Genomic DNA, 25,672 nt, shown 5'->3' on the forward strand with positions numbered 1-25,672 from the left:
CTGGAGTGGGTTGCCATTTCCTTCTGCAGGGGATCTTCCTGACCCAGGGATCGAATCTGGGTCTCTGGCATTACAGGCAGATTCTTTACTAAGAGAAAAGAAATAAAGGGCCCAGTCTAGCTGAATCAGCTCTTATTATCATCCAAGCTACCTTCCCAACCAGAACACACCTACCTACCTCTCAAGCCCCTTTAATTTTGAATTATCGCCCCTTCTTGGGTAGGTTCTTCCCTAAGCCCTGCCCTCCTGGTTCCTATACCAGCCCTTTCTCACTCTTATCCTTTTGCACTCTCTGGATCCTTCTTTAATCTCTTTTTAAAAACATCTCCTTTGTCCTCTCTCCTCTCCCACTCTCTCCTCCACCCCTTGGAGGGAGGGCCTTATTCAGTCATTTCAGCCCCACGAGTGGCTGCTCCAGGCCAGCCCAGAGTTATTTTTATCTCTTTAATCAATAACCAAGAGGCTGCAGGCCCATACTTGTCTGAGAAGGAGGGTGGGGGCTGAAGGCCCTCTGTTCCTGCCTGTTACACTTTCTTACAGAGGATGAGATGGTTGAATGGCATCACTGATACAATGGACATGAACTTGGGCAAACTCCAGGAGATGGTGAGGGACAGGGAAGCCTGGCATGTTGCTGTCCATGGGGTCGTGAAGAGTCAGACATGACTTGGTGATGGAACAACAGCAACCCATTTTCTTGGGATCCTGGCCTGCATCCTGAGTGGAAGGACCCAGGTCTTCAGAATTATTATGAAGCAAAAAGAAATTAGAGAAAGAGCTACAGGGTCTTAGGGTTCACTCATGTCAATATCCCTTTAATGTCATTACTACAGTAAAAAAGTGGCATCAGGCAGGAGTGAGATGGTGTAGGGCATCCATGCCCCCAAGGGCTGGCCTCTGCTGCCTGTCAGGCTTTGGGGGAGATGACAAGAAGTCTGGTCTTGGCAGGTGGCAGCTAAACCCATATATGGAGCTAGAGGGGACTGTGGTAGCTGAAGGTCAGGACTGGTGGCTTCTCGTGCCATAGAGTGAGAAGCCAGGTGGGTCACTCAAACCCTTTGAGCCTCAGTTTCTTTCTGGGGAAGGGGGAGACTCCCAGAAGTAGGGGAGGGAAGGGAAGTGGAAATCTGAGTATGCTGGGGAGAGGATGGGTGGAAAGCAGCAGAGGGGACTTCCCTGGTGGTCCAGTGGTTAAGACTCGGTGCTTCCACTGCAGGGGCCGAGGGTTCGATCCCTGGTCAGAGAACTAAGATCCCATAAGCTGCGTGGTGTGTCCAGAAAAAAAGCCACAGACGCTTCACAACTGGGTATGTGGAGCCCTAGGATCTAATCCTGACTCTGATACATTGTGAGGCTCACTCTCTGTCTCTGTGCCTCAGTTTACATATTTGTACAATGATGAGATTGTGCTGTTCTAGCTGAGACACTGAATCACTGGCTCTAAGGCCTGCACTTGAAGATGCAGGGTGAGCATTTGGGCCACGGCCAAGCCTCTGAGAGGGCCATGCAGCTGAGACTTGAGGTCCAAGAGTAGAGGTCAGGCATGAGGTTTACATCATCCCTGTTGCCTCCCTCTGACCTGCTTACAAATCTGATTGGTTGCCAGGTCCTTCTGCGTCCCACTGGTCCTCCCCTTTCCATCCGCTTTCCTCTCTCCCCTGGACCTGTCACTAGTTCCCCTGCCTCCCTCTCCCACCAATTCATCTGCCATACAACTGCTGGATTGAGTTTCTTAAGGTAGCATGAGGTTGCTCAAGAACCTTCAGTGGCTCCCTACTACCCAGGAGGACAGGCCAAACTTCTTAGCCATCCTGATATCGGTCAAGGTCTTCCATGTTCTGGCTCCAGCCGTATTTCTCATCAGCTTTAAGTAGGGAGTAATCCAGTCAAATAGAACTTTTCATGAACTTTTGATTTCCTACCTTCTGGATGTTGCCATGCTGTTCCTTTGCAAAGTTTTCTCCATTCTCATTGCCTCATAATATCTCAGCATGTCTAAATCTTACTCAGCCCTCAGGGAGAGGAAGTGCTTACTCCTCGGGACAGTGTGGGATACTTGGCTTCCTCATCACTTATGCCTCAAGCTGAGCATGGACCTGCCTATGAACTGTCAGCTTTCTTTATTTTTTTGTGTATTTCTTTTAATAAATTTATTTCTTGATCATGACACACAACACATGGGATCTTAGTTCCCCGACTAGGGATCGAACCTGTGGCCCTTGTGGTGGAAGCATGAGGTCTTAACCACAGAACCACCAGGGAAGTCCAAGACAGAGGGCTTCTTAGGGCTGGGAGGTGCTTAAACGTTCCGTGTCTCACTTCCCCGAGACTCAGTTTCTTCACCATGAGAAAGGGGTGATGAGAACCTGCCTGGCTTAGGGAGGCTGAGGGCGTGCACCCCATCAGAGACAGTGCTGCTGCTGACAGTCGCCCCCAGCATCCCTCCAGGCCTCACCCGAGCAGCGTTTCTGCAGCCTCAGGATCTCCAGGTGCAGGTCTCGCAGCAGGGCCATCTGCTCTTTTTTCAGGAAGCTGATGTGGCGTTGCACGCTCTGGATCTGATGCTCCAGGGACACGGTGTCCATGGCAACCCAGGCCTGGGCCCCACCTGGGGAGGATAACAAGGTGAACCCACATTTTCCGGGCCCATCCACCCTGTCCACCTTCAGATCCTTTCAGTGATCTTCAATCTGGGGTCCTGCTGTACCAGGTAGATGATTCTGCCCCTGAAGTCATGCCCCCTGTATTTACTCACTGAAACTTCTGAAGCAAGTGGGTGTGTTAGCAGGAAGTATGATTATTCCCATTCAACAGATGAAGAACCAGAGGCTCAGAGGGAATGACTTTAGTTCCTTGCCCCCACGAAACTTTAGCCTCTTCTATATCACAGCAAGGAAAAGGAATGGAGCAGCAAAGTCAGTAAAAAGAGACAGAGATTTGGGTTCTAGTCTGCTTCTTAACCAGCTGTGTGACTTCGGGCAAGCTCTCCCCTTCTCTAGGCTCTTGGTTTTCTCTTGGGTAAAATTAGGGGATTGTGGAGAGGGTGAATCCTGAACCCTCTCCAGCTCTGCCCTTGACGGTTGTTCAAGGGCAACCATCAGTTGGCAGGACTGATGGTTAGAGGGTTTACCAGGTGACTCAGTGGTAAAGAACCCATCTACTAATGAAGGAGATGTGGGTTCAATCCCTGGGTCAGGACGGTCCCCTGGAGGAGGAAACGGCAACCCACTCTAGTATCTTGCCTGGAAAATCCCATGGACAGAGGAGCCTGGTAGGCTACAGTCCATGGGGTTGCAAAGAGCTGGACACGACTGAGCGACTGAGTACACACTTGATGGTTACAGCACAACCTTCCTCCAATTCAACTGCATTTCTTTGACTTAACCTCAACCCAGGGCTCTGGGCTCTTCTAGGTCACAGAGGAGGAAGGTCTGATGAATGTTTCACTGACACTAATTCCATGGGCTGAAGGCAGGTAGTAGAAGCCCTTTTCCCAAGGCGAGTGGGGGAGGGTGATAAGGAGACCCAAGGAGTAGATCCCTGGTGGAAGCTCTGACACTCTGGTGGGAGAGGAAGACTTACATCCCTGACTCCTAATGATGGCCTGGCTCTCTAGCGCTCCCTCTTCTGACCCTGCCCCTTTCCCCGTGAGTCTATTCTGTGATGATCAGCATCTTGGGAAAGCATAGGCAGAGGGCAAAAACAGGAGGCAGAGGGCAGAGGAAGCCCAGACCTCTGACGTCCAGGACTCAGAGCTCATGCCTCCTCTGCCAGGGACTCCCAAAGCTTGTGGAGGCCTTTCCTCCACCTGCCCTAGGGATGCCTCGCCAGGGGAGAGGAAAACCAGCTGATGGACTGTTCTGTCCAGCAGCGGTTCCTTCATACAGAACTGCTGGTAAGCCTCTGCAAATCCAGCTTGTCCTTGGTAGAAGCACAGCCAGCAGGACTGAGAATGAGAACCTCACATTCACAGGTTCCTCTCTTGGGGCCCCCTTTCCTTGTACCTCCAAGGCTTTCCTAATCCAACCAAGTGAGCTTTCATTTCAGCTGGGTGGGGGCATTCTTTGGTCTGTGGGAATCACTGGTTACATTTACTGACCGCTCTGCTATGTTTAGGGAACGTCATGCACATGACTTTACTTCTGCCAACTGCTCTTCAGTAGGTACCACCACCTCCGTTTCACAAAGACCCAGACTCAGAACGGAAGTGAGTTGTGCCAGTTCACACGGCCAGTGAGCAACAGCAGATCCCGTTCTCCAACCAAGTCTTTTGAATCCAAAGAAATTTCCCAGTATTTACACTGAAAACAGTCCTGGGTTTGAATCCTAGATCTTTCGGTTCCTCGCTGTGCATCTTTGGGTAAGAAAGTTAACCTCTCTGAACCTTGCTTTCCCTTTCTATAAGATGAGGCTACTCATAGTAACAGTCCTGGGATGATTATGAAGGTTAAATGAAAATAGAAATTCTAGAGCATGTAGCAGAGGACCTGGCTCAGTCAACACTTCATCTCTTTTCCTCTCTGTCTAATGTGTGAGGAGGTTAATCCCTGCCCACATTCGCTCATTTGCTCATCATGCATTCATTCAGTGACCTAACATTACCAACCACTGTGCTGGGCACAGGGACACAGTGATGAACAAAACAATGTTCCTGCTTTCTATTCTCACAGGGTGAGGAGGAGAGAGTCAAACATATAAATAGGTGCATTCAACAAACAAATAATAAGGACTCCCCTGGTGGTTCAGTGGTTAAGAATCTGCCTTGCAGTGGCAAGGATGCAGGTTTGATCCCTGGTCGGGGAACTTAAGATCCCACATGCCAAGGACCCACTAAGCCCACAGAGTCTGTGCACTGCAATGAAAGATCCCGTACGATGCAGTGAAGTTCCTGCCTGTCACAACTAAGGTCCAATGCAGCCAAATAAATCAATATCAAGCAAACAATACAAATAAGTTAAAAACGACAACCTACAAAAGCCATGAAAGAAATCTGCAGAGTAATGTGTAAGAATATAAAGTGGGCCCTAGTTTAAATTAGGAGTCAAGGGAGGTCTCCTTGTAGAAATGATTTTAGGCTGAGACCTTGTGGCAAGAAGGATTCCAAGATGGTCCCCAAGATTCCCAGCCCCTGGAAGACACACTCTCCTATCTTGTCCCCCCTCCTTGGGTATGGGTGGGATTGTGAAAATGACAGGTTTCACTCCTGTGATCAGGTTATATGGCAAAGGTGAAGGATTTTACAGATGTAATTTTACAGAGATCTCCAATCAGTTGACTATGAGTTAAAAAAAAATCAGATTATTCTGGGTGAGGCGGGTTCAAAGGGCTCTTACTGTAGGAAGAGATCTGAAGCCTGAGGGATATTTGGCTGCTGGCCTAGAAGCAGGAAAGGCTTCCCAGGTGGCTCAGAGGTAAAGAATCCACCTGCCAATGAAGGAGATACAAGAGACACAGGTTCAATCCCTGGGTGGGGAAGATCTAGAGTAGGACGTGGCAACCCACTCCAGTGTGCTTGCCTGAAAAATTCCATGGACAGAGGAGTCTATGGGGTCACAAAGAGTCGGACACAACTGAGTGACTGAGCAGGCATGCACGCTAGAAGGGAAAAACTGCCCAGCTGTGAGAGAGCCCGTGGAGGCAGCCACAGCAGGGCCCGAGCGAGGCTTCTCGTTGCTGAGGATGGTCCCTGACAGTAAGTGAGAAAACAGGGACTCCAGTCCTACAGCTACAAAGAAGCAAATTCTGCCAACAACCAATGGGATCTTGGAAGCAGATCTTTCGCTAGATGGGTCTTCAGAGAAGGATGCAGGCCCACCTTGATTTCAGGCTTGGGAGACCCTGAGTGAGACCCAAGTAGAATGTGCCAGACTTCCTATCATTGGAAACTGTGAGATAATAAATTGATGCAGCAATAGAACACTAATACAGACTTGAAGGAGGAGGAGGAGTTAGAAGGGTAAAGGGAAGAACACCTGAAACAGGGAACAGCATCTGTGAAGCCCAGAGGTGGAATAATCATGACAGCTCACATTTACTGAGTGCCTATTATATGCCAAGCTTTTGAAAAAGAGCTGGTTCATTTATTTGGCTGTGCTGGGTCAGTTATGGCATGCGGGATCTTTAGTTGAGGCATGAAAACTCAGTTGCAACATGTGGGAGCTCGTTCCTTGACCAGGGATTGAACCCAGTCCCCTGCATTGGGAATAAGGAGTCTTAGCCACTGGACCACACTGGAGAAGTCCCCAAGCTTTGTGATTAAGTGTTTTATGTGGTCTTGAGGAATGGAGACATGGCCACTGGTGGTGAAATTCTGAAGTGTAAAGTATTAGGGGAGAGTTGCAGGAAGTGAGGTTTGGCAAGTGAAAGATCTCCCAAAGACTTGTAAACTATGTTAAGAGTTGTGGATTAATGCTAAATGAACTGGGACTTTATTAAAGGACTTTAAGCAAGAAATGAACATGATATGATTTGTGTTTTTAAAAGACCATTGGAGGGCAGATTAGAGGGGGCAGAACAGACAGACTCGAGGTCAGCTGGCAAATGGACCGGTTGCCAAGATGAGAGATGATACAGGCCTGGACCTGATGATGGAGGTGGAGGTGGAGAGAAGGTCCAGCTGTATTCTGGGGGTAGAACTGGCAGGATGAGGGAACAGGCTGGATTAGATCATGCTCATGGGGAAAGGGACGTTGTCCAGGATGTCTCCCAGCTTTCCAGTTTGGGAACTCAAGTATGAAGGCACATTTACTGGATCTTTCCTCATTTCTTCATCTCCCTCCATGATCTCATTCAATCCCATGGCTGTAAATGCTATTGGATTGTTCAGAAAGGTTGTTCAGGTTTTTCCATAACATCTTACTAAAAATCCAAATGAACTGAGTGAAAAAAAAGAATGAAAAAATCCAAATGAAATATTACGGCCAACCCAACATTTATATGCTGACCCCTAAATTAAATCTCTTAACACCACCACTTGGGTATCTAATAGGTCCCTCAGACTTAACTCTCAATACTCTCAAGACCATTCCTCAAGTCTCAATACTGAACTCTTATGATTCCTCCTCCAAGTCTGCCCTGACCAGGTGTTTGCCATCTTGATAGAGGGAACTCAGTTGGTCAGGCCAAAAACCTAGGAGTCATCTTTGATTCCTTTCTTATATTTTACAGCCAACTTGTTTGCAAATCCTATTGTCTTTACCTTCAAAAAAAAAAAAAAAAAGCCTAAGGACTTCCCTTGTGGTCCAGTGGCTAAGCCTCCATGCTCCCAATGCAGGGGGTCCAGGTTCAATCCCTGGTCAGGGAACTAGATCCCATATGCCCCAACCAAAAGTTTGCAAGCTGCAACTAAGACCTGGGGCAGTCAAATAAATAAATAAATGCACTTGTTGTTGTTTGAGGCTTCCCAGGTGGCTCAGTGGGTCAATAATCCGCCTGCAATGCAAGAGACACAAGAGACGCGGGTTCAACCCCTGGGTTGGGAAGATCCCTTGGAGAAGGGCATGGCAACCCACTCTAGTGTTCTTGCCTAGAGGATACCATGGACAGAGGAGCCTGGCACGCTACAGTCCCTGGGGTCACAAAGAGTTGGACATGATTGAAGCAACTAAGCACTGTTGTTCAGTGCCTAAGTTGTATCTGACTCTTTGTGACCCCATGGACTGCAGCATGTCAGGCTCCCCTGTCCTTCACTATTTCCTGAAGTTTGCTCAGATTCATGTCCATTGAGTGGGTGATGCTATCTAACCATCTCATCCTTTGCTGACCTCTTCTCCTTTTGCCTTCAGTCTTTCCCAGCATCAAAGTATTTTCCATACATACACACGTATGGGCTTCCCTGGTGGCTCAGACGGTAAAGAATCTACCTGCAATGCAGGAAACCCAAGTTTGATTCCTGAGTCAGGAAGATCCCCTGGAGAAGGGAATTGACAACCCACTCCAGTACTCTTGCCTAGAGAATTCCATGGACAGAGGAGTTTGGTGGACTACAGTCCATGGGGCTGCCGAGAATTGGACATGACTGAGTGACTAACACACACACACACACACACACACACACACACTCCATACATACAAATAAATACCTAAACATATATTAAAAAAAAATCCTAAATCCAGTCAAGTCCCCATTGCTGTCACCCTAGTCCCCAGTCCCTGCCATCCTTCTGGTGAAAGTTGCTCAGTTGTGTCCGACTCTTTGTGACCCCATGGACTATACAGTCCATGGAATCGTCCAGGCCAGGATACTGGAATGGGTAGCCGTTCCCTCCTCCAGGGGATCTTCCCAACCCAGGGATCAAACCCAGGTCTCCCGCACTGCAGGCAGATCCTCTACCAGCTGAGGCACCAGGGAAGCCCAAGAATACTGGAGTGGGTAGCCTATCCCTTCTCCAGGGGAGCTTCCTGACCCAGGAATTGAACTGGGGTCTCCTGCATTGCAGGCGGATTCTTTACCAACTGAGCTACCAGAGAATCCCACCATCCCTCTGGTATACCCCTGCAATGGCCTCCTTCAGCAAATCTGATGACATCTCTCTGCCCTCAACCAAAACCCTCCCATCTCACTTAAAACCAAACCCAAAGTTCTCCTGAAACCCAGCCGCCTCTGGCTCTGTTTGCCCTCATCTTGCACTGTTCCGTTGCTGGCCCCACCCCAGTCCCTCCAGCTTCCTCCCTTTTTATCCAACTTGCCCAGCACACTCTAGCTGCAGGGACGTTGTCAGTGCTGTCCCCTCCTCCAGAAAGGTGCTTCTCCAGGATATGTGTGGGCACATTCCTTCCCTGCATTCAGGACTCTAGTTCAGGGCCCTTTTCTGATTTGTTTTTGTTTAGTTGTTCAGTTATGTTGGACTCTTTTTGACCCCATGGGCTGTAGCCTGCCAGGCTCCTCTGTCCATGGGATTTCCCAGGCAAGAATACTGGAATGGGTTGCCATTTCCTTCTCCAGAAGATCTTCCCGACCCAGGGATCGAACTCTGGTCTCCTGCCTCGGCTGGTGGATTCTTTACTGCTGAGCCGCATCTCTGATTACCTGATTTAAAACAGAACTGTTAGGCAGGACTTCCCTGGCGGTTCAGTGGTTAAGACTCTGGGCTTCCACTGCAGAGGGTGTGGGTTCGATTGCTGATTAGGGAACTAGGATCTCCCACAGGGAGTGGCACAGTCCAAAAAAAAAAAAAGGAAAATAAAATGATAGAGCATTTATATTTATAACAGAACCATTGGGAATTCCCTGGCGGTCCAGTGGTTAGGGTCCAAGTTTGATCCCTGATGGGGGAACTAAGATCTCACAAGCTGTGTGTTGCAGCCCAAACAAACAAGCAAACAGAATCCGCTGTCATTCTCCATTTTTTTTTCTCATGAACTTACCATCACAAGAATATATCACATTTTTGCTTATTATCTGTTTCCCCGGCCAGATTGTTGGCAATATAAGATGAAGGACTGTTTTGTTTCTTCCTGTTCCCTAATACCTGGCATAGACTCTGGCAAATAGGAGCTACTTACTAAGTATACATAGAATCCATGAGTGAGTGAATTTGTGGAGCTGGGACAGACTGATAGAGAAGCAGATTTACAGAAAAGGTGGGTTCCAGCCCGAGACATGTTAGATTTGACATGCTCAGGAGACTTCAAACAAGGAGAAATAGATGTCAAGCAGACAGTCAGTAATCTGGTGCATAACTGGTGAGAAACAGGTGAAATATATCTGTGCTACTGTATATCTATGTTGTGATGTGTGTGGCTGTGTGTCTGTACGTGTACCTGAACCTGCGTGTGTGCCTCCAGGAGTGCACGTATGTGTGCATATTTGTGTGTGTGTGTGTTTTGTGGGGGGGGGTTCCTGCTTTTCTTGCATCTGTCTCTCTACTCTCATGCACCTGGAAGATGAAAGGTGTGGGGATCTATGCTTAGGATGAAGAGAGAAAAATGTCTGTTCCCTGCTGCTGAAATGCAAATATTTCTGGAGGGTAAGGCCCTCTTCACACAGCCCTGGAGAGCAGACCCTGGCCACGGTGAGAGACTGAACCAGCCAGCTGTTTCTGCGCCTTCCCAGAAGGACTTGAGTGTTTGCTTCCAACCAGGCAGGCTGTTCTTCTCAGGGCAGATATTTGGGTCACAAACGATCTTGGCAAATATTCTTTCTTAGACGTGATTGTTTAGTTTGTTTGGGGGAGGGTGTGGGATAGGGTGAGGAAGGAGGAACCTGGCACAACACAGATTGATGTGTTGCTGGGGAATCACAGGCGCTTCAGAAGGCCCAAGCCAGGAAAATGTCAGATTTTCGCAAAAATACGCAGTGCTGGAAGCTCCAGATTTCAGAAGATGCTCTTGCCTGAGGACTTGGTCCAGGCCAGTGGCGGCGGATGAAGGGTTAGAGTTCTCAGTGCCATCTTCTCCCCACACCAAGCCTGAGGTGCTCAAGCTCCCAGATTTAAAGTGCTTGGTGAGAAGGGTCCCTGGCGTCTGCCCAACATCCTGACCGGCTCAGGGCCTGCATTGTTTCTGCTGCCCACCTTCTCCTAGGGCACCTAGTTCTTTCTTTGAATTTTCTAGTTTGATTTTTAAAAAAAGTTCATTTTTAAGAATTGTCATCAAGAATAAAAACGGATCTGTAATACAAGCTTCATCATTTATAGAGTTAATTCCAAGTACCATATTAAGAAAAATTGGTTTTTGGCCGTATCATGTAGCATGCAGGATCTTAGTTCCCTGACCAGGGCTTGAACCCGCATCCCCTGCCCTGGAAGCATGGAGTCTTAACCACTGGGCTGCCAAAAAAGTGAAAGCGTTAGTTGCTCAGTTGTGTCCGACTCTTTGCAACCCTATGGACTGTAGCCCGCCAGGCTCCTCTTTCCATGGAATTCTCCAGGCAAGAATCTGGAGTGGATTGCCATTCCCTTCTCCAGGAGATCTTCACAACCCAGGAATCGAACCCAAGGTTTCCTACATTGCAGGCAGATTCTTTACCATCTGAGCCACCAGATTCCAAGTATTTTTGACATGCTTCTCTGTTTGAAAGTCACAAATATTTTTCCCTCTTGGTGAAGTTGGTGGGAGAAATCTCTCAGGTTCCCAGTCATCAACAAAGTATGAGGCCCAGGAACTCTGTGACCTTGGCACAATTCTAACTTTCTAAGGCCAGGGCTCCTGATCTCTGAAAATGACTTCATTTCCTGCTTACCTTTGTGGAGCTTATGGGTATCCCTTCCTTCTTCAGCTATCTGCCTACCACAGACTGGACAAGGAAGAAAATGTAGTTCTCTCTCCTCTCCAGCTCTTAGAGCTTGTTGAGTTGAAAGAATTACAGAAAGTACAGCACCATAGCACTCAGGGCTCAAAGAACCATCTCAGTGTTTTTCACATTTTGCTCCATAGAACCTGAGTTCTGTAAAGGGATCTCAGATGTTGCCAAGAGGTTTGAGGGCAGAAGACAGGACTGGAAGCTTTGCTGTATTTATTCCTCTTTATGTGATGGGCTTGTGCATACAAATTCATTGGAAAAAGGGCTTCCACTAACCAAAAGTTTGAAGACCACTTATACCACCCAATTTTTCCTTGAGCAGCTGACTTCCTCCTTTCCTTAGACCTGCTTCCCTTGGTCTCTGCTGCCCCCATCTCTCTCTCAGGCAGACACCATGGCTGGGAGAGGAACCAGAATTGAAGCCTCTTGCTTTCTGCTTACATGGAGTTTGTGTTGTCTGCCACGCTGCAGCCTCTGACTTTTTCTCTTGTCCCAGTTTCAATTTCATACTTGGGGCTTCTTTTCTCTTTGGGACTGAAAATATTTATTGAGTCAACACATATCCTTGTACTGTTCTGAACACTCAAATACCCATATTTTGTTCAGATTCTTTAAGTATGCATTCCTGTTTCGTGTTAGTTGCTCAGTCATGTGCAACTCTCTGCGAACCCGTGGACTGTAGCCCACCAGGCTCCTCTGTCCATATAATTCTCCAGGCAAGCATACTGGAGTGGGTTGCCATTCCCTTCTCCAGGGGATCTTTCCAACTGAGGAGAATGTTAAACTATGTTTATCGTTCTTATAGTCCGGGCAGGCATATTAGATAAGATAGGCATGGTAATATATGGATAAATAAATGAATTAGTATGTTCTTTATTTTTCTTGGCTGTCATTCCTCTTCACTGCCCAACTCTCAGGTCTGGAGTAGGAAGGAGAGCAGGAACTCAAGAAATCTTTCTCAGACATGGATACACAGGTAACAATATTTATTATAATAATCATCAGGGGAATTCCCTGGTATCCAGCATTTAGGACTCTGAATTTCCACTGGAAGGGCCCTGGGTTTGCTCTCCAGTCGAGGAACCATGCAAGCCATGTGGCTAAGTTGAAAAAAAATCAGTGCATAGGTAATAATACCTATATAATAACGAAAAATGGGTGACACTGCTCTTATTTTATTTATTTATTTTTTTCCTTTTGGCTGTACCAGCTGGCTTGCAGGATCTTAGGTCCCTGACCAGGGATTGAACCGAGGCCCTCAGCAGTGACAGGACTGAGTTCTAACCCGAACTCCCTAATTCACTGATCTTTATACTAACCCTGCACTGAAGGTTCTATTAGTATATCCCCTCCATAGGTGAGGAAGCAGAGGCTCAGAGAAGTTAAGCAGTTTGCTCAAAATATACAACTACAGTGCCTGGTAACTAACTGGGAGCACCCTATTGGGGGTTCACCCTGGCATTTAAGACCCTTCACAGTCTAAGCACAGTCCACATTTGCAGTCTGAACTCTTCTTTCAGATTCTACCTCTTACTGCTAGCCATGGACATCCCCTCACTATCCCCCACCCTGTTGCTGCCTCCTGAAACCTGACCCATGCTTCAGGGCCCTGCTCAAGTGCTACCTTTCCCATGGAGCCTTCCCTGGCTCTCCACACCAGGCTGGCTCTCCTTCCTTCTGTTCCCGGGTGTTTTGCCTTGTATCACACTTTACTGTGTGTGTGTGTGTGTGCTCCTGTGCTTGTGCAAACCTAGCTTCTGCTCTAAGCCATAAGCTTCCTGAGGGCAGGGCTTCACCAAGCCAAGGCAGTACACGTATTAAAAAATAATTACTCCCCCTCCCCCCAAGTCCTTGGCTCTCCTGGGGACTTGCTTTGGGAACAAAAAGTCAGCCCTTGACAAACGTCTGGGACTCTCTGCAGGGTGGGGGTCACTTGGCCAGTTGTGGAGCCACAGTTTCGGGGTGGAGGTCCTGTGATCTTCCCCACTCCGGGGTCCTTCCTCCCCGCAAACCTCTAGGCTATGGCTACTCTCTCTACTGAAGATCCCTGGAGCCCCGACCTCGGTGGAGCTGAAGATCCAGGGACACAGGGAGTGGGATGCCCGGGGAAACTGGAGCCCCCACCCCCTCAGTCTTAATGTTCTGCCCTGCTTATGCCTCGCATATGACTCCCAGCGAAGGCAGTGGGGGGATGTGGAGACTAAGGAGGACGAGGAAGAGAGGTACCCAGGGAGGACAGGGAAAGGCAGGCGGAAAGAAAGATGTGTGCGGTGGCAGAGGGCAGGAGGTGGCGGTGGCTCCACCTCGGGCCGCTGTGGACTCTTCGCCAGGGCCAGGAAGGGTCGGAGTCTGGGCGGCGGAGGACAACTTCTGCCAGCAGCCCGCGGGTCCTGTCCGCCTCCCGCGCTGCGGTGCGCAGCCCCGCGCCCGCCCTCCCGGGGGAGCAGGAGCTCGGGTCGTGCGGTTCCCCACCCGGGCGCCCACCCCCCACGCCCACCGGCCTCCTCACCTTCGGGACCTGAGGGAGCGACGGGCCAGCGGGGCCCCGAGTCCGGGCCAGGCTGTGTCCGGGGAGGCGCTGTTCTTCCCCGCGCTAGCTGCGCCCGGGTTTCCGCAGCGCCCGCCGGAGCTGTGGCGCCATCAGCTACTGCGAGGCTGCCGGGCGATCGGGCCCGGGCTCCGGGGGGCTCCCGGGCGCCGAGTGCGCGGGGCGGCGTGGGGGGGTCCGGGGCGGGCTCCAGGCGTAAACACCCAGCAACGTGACCGGAACTGGCGAACGAGCAGTAGGGGGGAAGGCGGGGGCGGGAGAGATAAGGGGGGAGGGGAGGGACCTGGGACTGGCGGGGAGGGGCCGTGGGCGGGGCGGGGGGAGGGGAAGCAGGCTGAGCGCGGCCGGGGGAGGGGGAATCCTGGGAGTCCCGGGAGCCCCGGGAGCCAGGCCTGAGGACCCCGGCGGGCTGCCGAACGCTCGGAGCCGCCTTTGACTGAAGCTGGAAGGGAAACCCGGGGAACCCGCCGGCCACTTGGAGAGCAAGGGCGCGGCGGGCGTATCAGCACCGTGGACAGCGCCCAGGCCGGCAGGCCGCGATCCGCTCCGCCCCTCTGCCCACCCGCTGGCGTAGAAACCTGAGACAGTTCCCCACCCCACCCCACCCCACTCCCCGCGCCCAGTCCAGGGAAGGGTTGGGATTGGGGGTGCGAACTGACCAAGCGTCAGAACATCTACCCTGTGCCTCAGATCTCTTACTAGCTGTGTGACCTTGGGTGAGTCACATCACTTCTCCGGGCCTCAGTTGATGAGACATCCTCTTTCCCTCTATTTGCGGGTCCCAAGAGGCAAGAGAGAGGATCCTTTTGAAACCCTAGAGTCCAGAAGATTGGAGCTGATCCGTTCTCACTATGCTTGGGAGGCTTCTGAACTGCTTGGCTTCTATTTCTGGGTCTACCAATACCTTCCTCCTTCCAGGGCCCCAGTCTCCTCATCTGTATGGGACGATGATGGTCTATGCAGCTGATAAGATCTCTGGGTTGTCCTGAGAATTAAATCAGTTAATACATGGTAAGTGCCTGAAACAGCGCTGAGTGCTCATTATGCTTTCGTGCTGTGATGGCAAGGGACCAGGTGGCACTGAGTGAGCTGCAGGTGGTTCAGAACTGTCTCTGGGTAAGTCATTTCCATCCCAGTGGAGGAAGGCACTGAGGGGCTTCACACTAAAGGGCTGATCTAGCTTGTCCCACTCTGTTGCCAGCCAAGAACTTTCCTCCCTACCCTCCTGGGCCAAATGTCCAGAGAAATCTGCCTTTGTCTCTGGAATTGTGGGACCTTTGCATGAGGGCCTTGGGGCAGGTTCCAACAAATCATTGGCCTCAAGATCATCCTGTCTTTTCTCTATGGATCTCTTTGATCCATCTCCTTTCTGGTCAACTTTTTTTTTTTTTCACATTAAAACTTTACATTTAAAAAATTATTTTCTAAACTTTTTATTTTGTATTGGGGTAAAGCCAATTAACAATGCTTGATAGCTTCAAGTGAATAGCAAAGGGACTCAGCCATATATATGTATGTATCCATCCTCCTTCAAAGTCTCCCCTTCCCTAGTCAACTTTTAAACCTTAACTGGACTTGGGTGTCAGTGGATGAAAGTTTTAGGTGCTCTTGGCCCCCAAAATTGAAGAAATCACCCTCTTAGTTGGCTTGATAGGCAGTGGTATTCAAAGAAAGAAAGAAAGTGAAGTCGCTCAGTCGTGTCTAACTCTTTGCGACCCCATGGACTGTAGCCTACCAGGCTCCTCCATTGATGGGATTTTCCAGGCAAGAATACTGGAGTGGGTTGCCATTTCCTTCTCCAAGAGATTTTCCTGAACCAGGGATTGAACCCAGGTCTCAAGCATTGTAGGCAGACGCTTTACCATCTGAGTGTTTAAAGGCATCGCAAATCCCACTGTGGGAACTCTAGCCTCCGGCTGTGCTGTGGGTAGCCCCTCTTCAACCCTTCTCCTTCGAGGAAACCCTTAGGAGAGGAGCAGAAAGGCCAGCCCAGTCCTGCTTCTTCATCTCTTGATGTCCCTCCTGGGGCAGCATTTCTGTGCCATGTATTGTGTGTGTGTGTGTGTGTGTGTGTGTGTGTGTGTGTGTGTGTGTCTCCAGCAGGGCTATGGGTCTGCTAACCCATTGATTTGTTAGTTCTGATGAACTAATTGAGATATTGGCAAGAAGGATGAAAGGTGTGTCTTGTCTCCCGAAAACTTGGGCTCTGATCTGAGCTCTGTTGCTTATTAGTTGGGTAATTCTGGGCAAGCCTTAAAAAAGGAAAAGCAAAGCAACATCTACTTTGCCAACAGGATCATGGGGGTTGTTATGAGGTGAGAGTGAAAGGGTTTTGTAATGTTAATGTGTGTGCAGATGGAATTGTTCTAACTGGACACCAAATGGTTTTCTCCTTGATCAGTATCAAGATGGATCCTGGGACTCTGGCAGCTGGAGGGAACAGCTCCAGATGCCTGTCTGAGGGGTGGCCCTGCCTGGTCGTGGGTTGGGGGCCTCCAGCTTTGCCATAGTAAGTGCTTCTGGCAGAGTCCTGCCCTGGGCCAAGCTCCCAGCTGGGCCTCTAGGGCTGTCCATAGGACACTTGCAACATCTTTGGCTGGAAAAAGATCCAGGTGTGAGACAACAAAAGACGTGCACAAAAGCATCCAAGGAATAACTGAAGGTGATGAACCAGCAGAGTTAGGGCTTGGACTTGCCAGGAAGGAGACTTAGGGGTTCCTCCTGGGAGGAGGTTAGCAATCAGTCAGTCAGCACATAGACTAAAGTAATATTGAGCAAAGCGAACTGCATGGCCCTATATCTGATGTTATGGGGACACTTAGAGATATATGGTGACATATGGAGATGATGTTGCAAACGATAATGTTGATAATAACAATATTTATTAAGCATTTCTATATGCTTAGTCATCTGCTAAATACTTTAAAAAATCTTAGTTCTATTTTCAAAATTAAACTTGTAACCAAGTCAAAGAAAACTAAAGTGTATAAAACCTGAATCTCTGGCCTCAGAAGTTTTGAGTTGAGCACTTTACCCACATAATCTCTCTCAGGGAAGACTTCCCTGGTAGGACAGTGGATAAGAATACACCTGCCAATGCAGGGGACACGGGTTTGATCCCTGGTCCAGGAAGATTCCATATGCGAAGGAGTAACTAAGCCTGAGTACCACAACTACTGAGCCCAAGCTCTGGAGCCTGAGAGGTGCAACTGCTGAAACCCACCTGGCTAGATCCTGTGCTCTGCAACAAGAGATGCCACTGCAATGAGAAGCCTGTGCACCGCAATGGAGAGTAGCTTCTGCTCGCTGCAACTAGAGAAAGCCTGCACCCAGCAATGAAGACCCAGTGCAACCAAAAAAAAAAAAAATTAATGTAAAAAATTAAAAAATAAGAAACTTCAGGGAAATCCTATAGGAAAGGTTTATTCCCACTTGTAGGTGGAGAAAATAAAGCTCAAGAGAGGTTATATTTGACACCATCCAGCTTGTAAGCAGCAGAGTCAGGATTCAAACTCCAGCCCAATGAAGATCAGAGGTGGGCTTCATCAAGCCCCTCAGTGAGGAGGTGACTCCAGCTGTAGCAGAAGGCACCCACAGTTGCCATGGGCTTTAGTGGAAGGCAAAAGCCTTGAACACCAGTGGGGAGAGTGAGGTCTGGCTGGCAAAGAAGCCTTGGAGCTCCCCTGTATCTCTTCGTGACAGTGGAATAGTGACTTTCTGAGTTCTGTTTGGGTAACAGTGCTATTGGTTGGTGTCCTGGAAAGTAACAGACAACACATTTAATCCTTTTTTTTTTTTTTCGGCTGTGCCAGGCAGCATGCAGGATCTTAGTTCCCTGACCAGGGACTGAACCTGTGCCCCCTGCATCGGGAGCTTAGAGCCTTAACAACTGGACTGCTAGGGAAGTCCCAGACAGCACATTTAAAATGAGTCATTTGAAGAGAGTTAAGAGACTGTCTACAAGGCTATGGCCAGAGTTTAGGAAAGAAGGATACGAAGAGCTATTACCATCCTTAGGCTTAGAGGGACAAGAGAAGGCAATGATGAGATTTCAGAAAGGATGTGTTTGGGGCTACCTGGCAAGAGCTGTGGCTTCCCTTAAAAGAAAGTATCGGGGGACTTCCCTGGTGGTCCAGTGGTTAAGCATCTGCCTTGCAATACAGGGGACAAGGGTTCGATCCCTAGTCAGGGGACTAAGATCCCACATACCTCAAAGCAACTAAGCCAGGGTGTTGCAACTACTGGAGCTGCTCTGGAGCCTGGATGCCACAACTAGAGAGTCTGTGTACCGTAATGAAAAAGGTCTTGCATGATGTAACAAAGATCCTGCATGCCACAGCTAAGACTGAATGTGTTGGTGTTAGTGAAAGGTGTTAGTTGCTCAGTTGCATCTGACTCTTTGCAACCCCATGGACTGTAGCCCGCCAGGCTCCTCTGTCCATGAAATTCTCCAGGCAAGAATACTGGAGTGACTTGCCATTCCCTTTTCCAGGGAATACCTGGGGATCAAACCCGGCTCTCCTGCATTGCAGGCAGATTCTTTAACATCTGAGCCATCAGGAAAGCCCAGATAAATAAGTTTTTTTTTTTTTAAAAAGGAAATGTGTGACCCACAGGGACCTGGGCAGAAGCTAAGGAATCAATATGCAACCTCACTGTCCTCTTGCTTCCAGTCTCCTTCTGGTGCCTTCTCCAGCCAATCCCAATCAGAAGTCAGCAGTTAAGTTAGTCCATTGACACTGCCTGTACAGGTAGACTTCCCAGGACACAAGCAGAGTAGACAAAGGTGTGGAAAGTTTCTGGAGGGAGGAGATATCTGGTACAATGTTCCTCAACTTGGGTCCCAATTGCTGTTCTCTGCCAGGCTGCTGTCCACTGAATACTCCAGTGATGGTGGGCACCAAGATGCTCCAAACAGGGGGTCAGGGGGCAGTGTTACAGGGATACCCTCTTTTCTTCAAAGACTCTGGCCATCTGTCCTGACTCCCAAAGACTACCCGATCTGGGGCCCTTGGGATGTGGTAGCTAGAAGGATTGGGAGCTCTGAGACCTGAGACCCAACCAGAGGTTACTGTGGATAAGCTTCTTAGTCAGCTTACCTAACGAATGAAAGATCAAACTGGGGCAAGGCTGCGCTCTCCTCAGATGGCTGATTTGGATCAATTGTTGTTTAGCCGCTAAGGCGGCTCTGACTCCTTTGCGACCTCGTGGACTGCTGTGCAGGCTCCTCTGTTCATTTGGAGAAAATGGTCCCTGACATGTCAGCAGGCTTTTGGAGTTTCAGACCATTCCTGAACCACGAGAATGGCAACAAGAATGAGTTCTGAGTGTGTGTGTGTGTGTGTGTGTACACGAGGCTGCAATTCAGGATCAGGCTTACCACCTCTGCCTCAACCCTGCCCACTTCCTGTCCCTCTAGGGCACAAAGCTCAGACACTCAGCTGGCGGGCTTCACTGAAGGGATCTGAGAGGTGCCACTGCCTGTGCCTGAAATGTTTCCATTCCAGATTGCTCTCCATGATGTTGGGCAATGAGCTCCCCAATTCTTTGGTGATCTGGTATAATTGTGGCCCCTCTTTTCCTTTATTTTTCCCCTAATTTTGTATTAGTTTTACCACATTTAATGCTCCACATTTTGCCTAAATGTACCACTTCCTTCAGCCAGGTTTTTAAAACATATTTATTCATTTATTTGTGAGCACTGGTTCTTACTTGTGGCATGTGGCATCTAATTTCCTGCCCAGAGATGAAACCCACGCGCCCTGCATTGGAAGTGTGGAGTCTTAGCCACTGGACCACCAAGGAAGTCCTGTCAGTTCTTTTAAATATTGTGTTTTATTACAGAAGCATTTACATGTTTTCATTCACTCATCAATGCCTGTGTATTAAAATTAAATTTTTTGCCCTCATTATTCATTGTAGAAAACTTTGGAATTCTCAATAAGCAAAGATATAAAAATAAAATTGCCCACTTTTGCCTTCCAGGCCTAACAAATTGTAACATTTGGCATTAAAAAAGCTCTAACTATATAAAATCTTATTTATATTTGATTTTATCATCTCAGTTTGTCATCTGCTTTTTGGCTTAGCAATATAGTGTGAATATTTTTCCCCCGCTACAGCGTTGTTCATTGTATTGATAAAGTACAGTATACTGTATCTATCCATGTTTTTATTGTTTGATAATTAGATTGTTTCTATTTTTTAATGTTATAAACAGTAATGGTGTGAGTATCTTGGTAGCTTAATCCTATGAAAAGTGACTTATTGTATTTTTTCTTATTGCACAAAATGTTTACTTAGAAAAATTAGGATATATGTGTAAGAAAAACAGTAAGATAAAAATCACTGTAGGGGGACTTCCCTGGTGGTCCAGTGGCTAAGACTCTGCACTCTCAATGCAAGGGGCCCCAGTTCAATCCCTGGTCAGGGAACTAAATTCCCATATGCCACAACTAAGAGTTTGCATGCCACAACTAAGACATGGCACAGTCAAGTAAATAAAAAATAATAATTAAAAAAAAATCACTGTAACTTCACACACCCAGAGATAAATCACTTTTTAAATATGTAGTTCTTCCAGATTTTCTACAATTGTATTAATGTAGTAGTTCCACTTGGTAACACTTTTTTTTTAATTTGAAAATATATCTTGATTTTTTTTCATGCCAGTAAGTCTTTCTTAGTAGCTGTATAATGCTCCATCACATGGGCATGCTTCTTCACTTATTTAATCTCCTATTAGACTTTTGTGTTGTCTTCAGTTTCCCACATTTCTTTTTTTTTAATTTTTATTGGAGAATAATTGATTTATAGTGTTGTGCAAGTTTCAGGTGTATGCAAAGTGATCCATTATTCATACACATATATCTACTCTTTTCTAGATTCTTTCCCCATATAGGTCACTACAGAGTATTGAGTTGAGTTCCCTATGCTGGACAGTAGGTCCTTATTAGGTTACCTATTTTATTTTTTTAATTTTATTTTTTATTTACCTTTTAAAATTTTGGCCACATCTTGCAGCATGTGGGATCTTAAGTTTCCTGACCAGGGACTGAACCCATGCATTGGAAAGCAGAGACTTAACCACTGGACCACCAGGGAAGTCCCTTCTTTACATTTCTAATTATCTCCTTAGGATCAATTTCAAAAAGAGAAAATTACTAAGTCAAGGGATATATACATTTGTTGACTTTTGATCATACTGTCAAACTGCCATGAACAATAGTTGGACCAATTTGTATATCAGTCTCAGTCATGAGTGGGAGAGTCTACTTCCCTTCTCCACACAAGCCCTGCAAGGGATAATTAACAACAACTCAGCAACAACAAACTGTTCCAAATTTGACAATTAAAAAAAGTACTGTCACACTTAAATTTTCAAGTACTTAATTTCCAGCAATATTAAGTTTTAAAAATGTGTCTACAATCTATTTATATTTCTTTTGTGAATTGTTTGTCCATGTCCTTTGCCCCTTTCTCTGTTAGAACATTTATCATTTCTTCTTTCTTTATACTAAAAGCTTTCAACATTAAAATTTTTTACTCTATAGTAAAACATATACAACATAGAATTTGCTACTGTAACTATTTGAAACAAATAATTTTATTTGCTTATTCATGGCCATTCTGGGTCTTTGCTGTTCGTGGGCTTTTCTCTAGGTGCGGTGCACAGGCTTCTCATTGTGGTGGCTTCTGCTGCAGAGCGGGGCTCTGGGACACCTGGGCTTCCATAGCTGCACACAGGAGTTCAACAGTTGTTGCTCCCAGGCTCTAGAGCACAGGCTCAGTAGCTGCGGTGCATGGGCTTAGTTGCTCTGCCATATGTGAAATCTTCCCAGACCACAGATGGAAGCTGTGTCTCCTGCACTGGTGAGCCAATTCCTTACCACTGAGCCACCAGGGAAGCCCTTGTAACTATTTTAAAGGGTACAATTCAATGCCGTTAAATACATTCACATTGCTGTGCAGCATCACCACTGCCCATTTCTAGAATTATTTTCATCTTATAAAGTTGAAAAGTTGTGCCCATTAAAACTAACTCCCCATTCTTCTCTTTCCAACCCCAGACCTTGCCAACTATTATTCTACTTTTGGTCTTTATGAATGTAACTACTCTAGGTACTTCATGGAATTGAACTCATACAGTATTGTTCTTTGTGACTTGTTTATTTCACTTAGCACAATATCTTCAAAGGTCACCCATGTTGTAGCATGTATCAGAATTTCCTTCCTTTTTAAGGCTGAATAATATTTCATCTTATGTGAAGGCCACGTTTTGCTTATCCATTAATATACTCATGAATACTTGGGTTGCTTCCACTCATTTGTTATTGTGAATAATCTGCTGTGAATATGGATATTCCAATACAGTCATATATATTTTTTAATCAGTTTGATATGTGCCTTTTAACTTTGCTTACTGTACTTTTGTGATGTGCTAAGGTTAAATATTTTTATTTTAGTCAAATCCATGACTCTCTTTCCATAAGACTTCTGCCATTGATGCCAAGCTTAAAAAAGTCCATCCCTATTTTAATATGACAATACTTGCCTATGTATTTTCTCGAGTCCTTTTTATATATTTATACATTTACATTTATAATTCATTGGAAATATACTTTGTGATGTGAAATAGAAGGCTTTTTTTTCTCCCTGTAAATGGTTAATTGTCATATCACCATATTGCTCACTAATTTGAAATACATGTATTACACATACACACATCTGGGGATGTTTTTAGACCTTCTATTCTGTTTCCTTGGTTTCTTTGTTAATTATGTTGGGGAAGCTTAAAGAAAGGCTATTCAAAGGCAATTGCTAGCCTCCTGCTAGACACTATACTTAAGGTCAAAGGCGAGCTGCCAGTCTTGTTAGTTACCCCTTCCCTGTTTCCTTCTACATGCTGTTTAGGTTTTTCATTCCTTGTTGCTTCCTGTCAGTTCTTTAGTTGAGACCTACTGGAAAGCTCAGATGCTTGTGCCGAGCTGGAAACTTGTGGAAACTTGTGTCGAGCTCCTGAATAGGGGTCCCCAGTCCCTAACGGGAAGATAAGCTTCCAGAGCTTTACATCCAGATCTTCTCCTCTCTGCATAAGTTTCCCTCCTGCAAAAGATGTGGACTGTCCTGACATGAGAGGCTGGTGGATGGCACTCTGCTGCGTGCTGCTGCTGCTGAGTCACTTCAGTCATGTCCAACTCTGTGCAACCCCATAGACGGCAGCCCACCAGGCTCCCCCTTCCCTGGGATTCTCCAGGCAAGAACACTGGACTGTGTTGCCATTTCCTTCTCCAATGCATGGAAGTGAAAAGTGAAAGTGAAGTCACTCAGTCCTGTCCGACTCTTAGCGACCCCAAGGACTGCAGCCTACCAGGCTCCTCCGCCCATGGATTTTCCAGGCAAGAGTACTGGAGTGGGCTGCCATTGCCTTCTCCAATGTGCAGACAAGCTCTATAAACATGTCTAACACTCATCTCCTTCAAAGCAGGCTCCGGTGATGCTGTGGGCCAGGCTGGTCTCTGCTCAACTCAAATTAACGTTCTGGGGTAAAAGTAGTTTGAAGGCCTGGGTGGAGATGATCCTAGGGTTTGGCAACGTTCTGGGCCAATGCCATGATATTTTATTGTGAGTACTGTGCTCAGACGTTTCAGTCCTATCCGACTCTTTGTGACCCCATGGAACTATAGCCCGCCAGGCTCCTCTGTCCATGAAATTTTCCAGACAAGAATACTGGAGTGGATTGCCATTTCCTCCTCCAGGGGATCTTCCAGACCCAGGGATGAAACTGAAGTCTCCTGCCTCTTTTTTATTGGCAGGCGAATTCTTTACCTCCGAACCACCTGGGAAGTCAATGATTGTCGTCTTAAAATAGCTCAATAATCTGTAAGGCGCTTCAGTTTTTATTTAAGCCATTTATAGTAGTTTATTTTGGGGCATAACTTTCTAGGTAGGTGGAACAGGTGTCGTAAGAAAGCGAAACAGTGGGATTAAGTGAATTCCCTCGAGTCACTCAGCAAGTCAGGTAGAATTTGGAGAACCCGACTCCTCGCCCAGTGCTCCAAAGCGAGCCGGCTCCGCTGCGCCTCTGGGCATGCTGGGCGTGGGTGAAGGCAGAGAGGGGACCGGCTGCGGTCTCGCGGCCGTGGCGAGGAGCGCGGTGACCCAGCCCGGACCGACTCCAGGGGCGGGGCCGGCGGCTGTCCGGGGGGAGATGCGCGCGGCCGGCCGCACCGCCCGGGCTCCGGCCGAGTCGCCTCGCTCCCGCCCCGCCCGCCAGACCCGCGCTGCGGAGCGCGCCCTCGGCACTGGCCTGCGGCAGCCGGAGCTGCTTCCACGGTGCGGCCGGTGGCGGGTGGGGAGCGGGCGGCGGCCGGGAAGCATGGCGGGTCGCCGGGCGCCGGGGGAGAAGCGCTGGCAGCTGGTGCGCTGGTGAGTGGGCAGCCGGGGGGCGCGGGGCCTGGTGCGGGCGCGAACCCGTGCGCTGAGGCCGGGCGGAGCGCGGGGAGGAGCGGGGGCGCTGGCTCGAAGTTTCTTCTCGAGCGAAGGCGGCGGGCCCGGGTTGAACTAGAGGCGCCGGGCTGCCTGGTCATCAGCCTGGTCTTCGCGTTTCTCCAGAGCGATCGTCGCCCGGACCCCGGCCTCTGCACCCGACGTTAGGCTTTGGGAGGACCTCAGGCTTCGTTAGCTCTCTTTGTGCAGAGGGACTCCCCTTCCTACCCTCAAACCTTCTGCTGCTCTGGGTCGGGCCACGGACTGCACCCCGAGGAGGTCCAACCTACAATTCTCATCTCGCCTGTTCAAGGAGATGCCTCAGTTCACCTGCATGAGGACTCGCGGCGGTGGGCACCTTGGGGACGGGGTGTTTGAGAAAGGGGAGCCTAGGAGGTGAGGGAAGAGGTCCCTGGGTAGCTGGGTCGTTGCCCCTACCCCCACCGCAGCCCTGTCCAGGCTGGGAAATCAGAGCCTGCGGTGTCAGGTTGCCAGACTGCAGGCCAAGGTTTCAGACGCATCACCGAGGAGTCACCTGGGTTGGGCCCAAGTCCCGGTTGTCCGAATGTTCAGGGCTGTTTCAGTCAGGGATCTGACCTCTGCTTGGCGGGACTTAGAATGCAGGGCAGCCTGTTCAGCCCATCCCTGTCCTGGAAGGATTTTACGAATGTCTGGCTGGGACCCCTCCCCATCTCAAATCCTCCATCCACACCAGGGCCAGGGTCATCTTTGAAGAAGGATTCCAGGGCACTGCTTGCCAGGTACATTCTGTAGCCTGAATACAAAGAATAACAATAGTATCCTTAATAAATGCAACCTGGCTTCCAGAGTCCTTCCTGCTGGCTCTGCCATAATCAGGCATTGATTCAGTTACTCTTTACAGCGATACTCAAGAGGAAGGTATCGCTGTTGTTCAGACTCTTAAGTTGTGTTTGACTCTTTACAACTCCATGGGCTGCAGGACACCAGGTTCTTCTGTCCTTCACTATCTCCTGGAGTTTGCTCAGATTCATGCCCATTGAGTCAGTGATGCTATCTAACCGACTCATCCTCTGCCGCCCCCTTCTCCTTCTGCCTTCAATCTTTCCCACCATCAGGGTCTTTCCCAATGAGTCGCATCAGGTGGCCAAAGCATTGGAGCTTCAGCTTCAGCATCAGTCCTTCCAATGAATATTCAGGGTTGATTTCCTTTAGGAGGGTATTGGCACACCGCCCCCGCCCCCCTTACAGATGAGGAAACTGGGGCTCAGAGAAGGAAGGTAGTTAATTAAGGTCACCCAGCAAGCAAGTGATAGAGTCAGGGTTTGAACTCAGGATTTCCCCAGGGGCTCAACTCCTCCTCTTCCTTTTTTTTTTTTTTTTTAAATTTTATTTATTTGTCTCTGTCTTAGTTG

At 48.2% G+C, this 25,672-nt stretch overlaps 2 protein-coding genes across 3 annotated transcripts in view; one reads left to right on the plus strand and one right to left on the minus strand.

Annotated features, from left to right (window-relative positions):
* Positions 1-24,170, minus strand: part of LOC106503194 (microtubule cross-linking factor 1) — a 33,382-nt gene extending 9,212 nt beyond the window's left edge. Inside the window, exons 1-3 of the mRNA XM_018063991.1 lie at positions 23,913-24,170; positions 13,752-14,232; positions 2,456-2,608 (exon numbers count right to left, since the gene is read on the minus strand). Coding sequence (XP_017919480.1) covers positions 2,456-2,608; positions 13,752-14,232; positions 23,913-24,170 — 892 coding nt within the window. The remainder of the gene's footprint in view (positions 1-2,455; positions 2,609-13,751; positions 14,233-23,912) is intronic.
* Positions 24,135-25,672, plus strand: part of RAP1GAP2 (RAP1 GTPase activating protein 2) — a 215,383-nt gene continuing 213,845 nt past the window's right edge. For both annotated transcript variants that reach the window (XM_018064418.1, XM_018064419.1), the window contains exon 1: positions 24,135-24,218. In XM_018064418.1, the coding sequence (XP_017919907.1) occupies positions 24,169-24,218 (50 nt within the window). In that variant the 5' untranslated portion in view covers positions 24,135-24,168. The remainder of the gene's footprint in view (positions 24,219-25,672) is intronic.

The sequence above is a fragment of the Capra hircus genome, chromosome 19, assembly GCF_001704415.2.
Source record: "Capra hircus breed San Clemente chromosome 19, ASM170441v1, whole genome shotgun sequence".
Lineage (NCBI taxonomy): Eukaryota > Metazoa > Chordata > Mammalia > Artiodactyla > Bovidae > Capra > Capra hircus.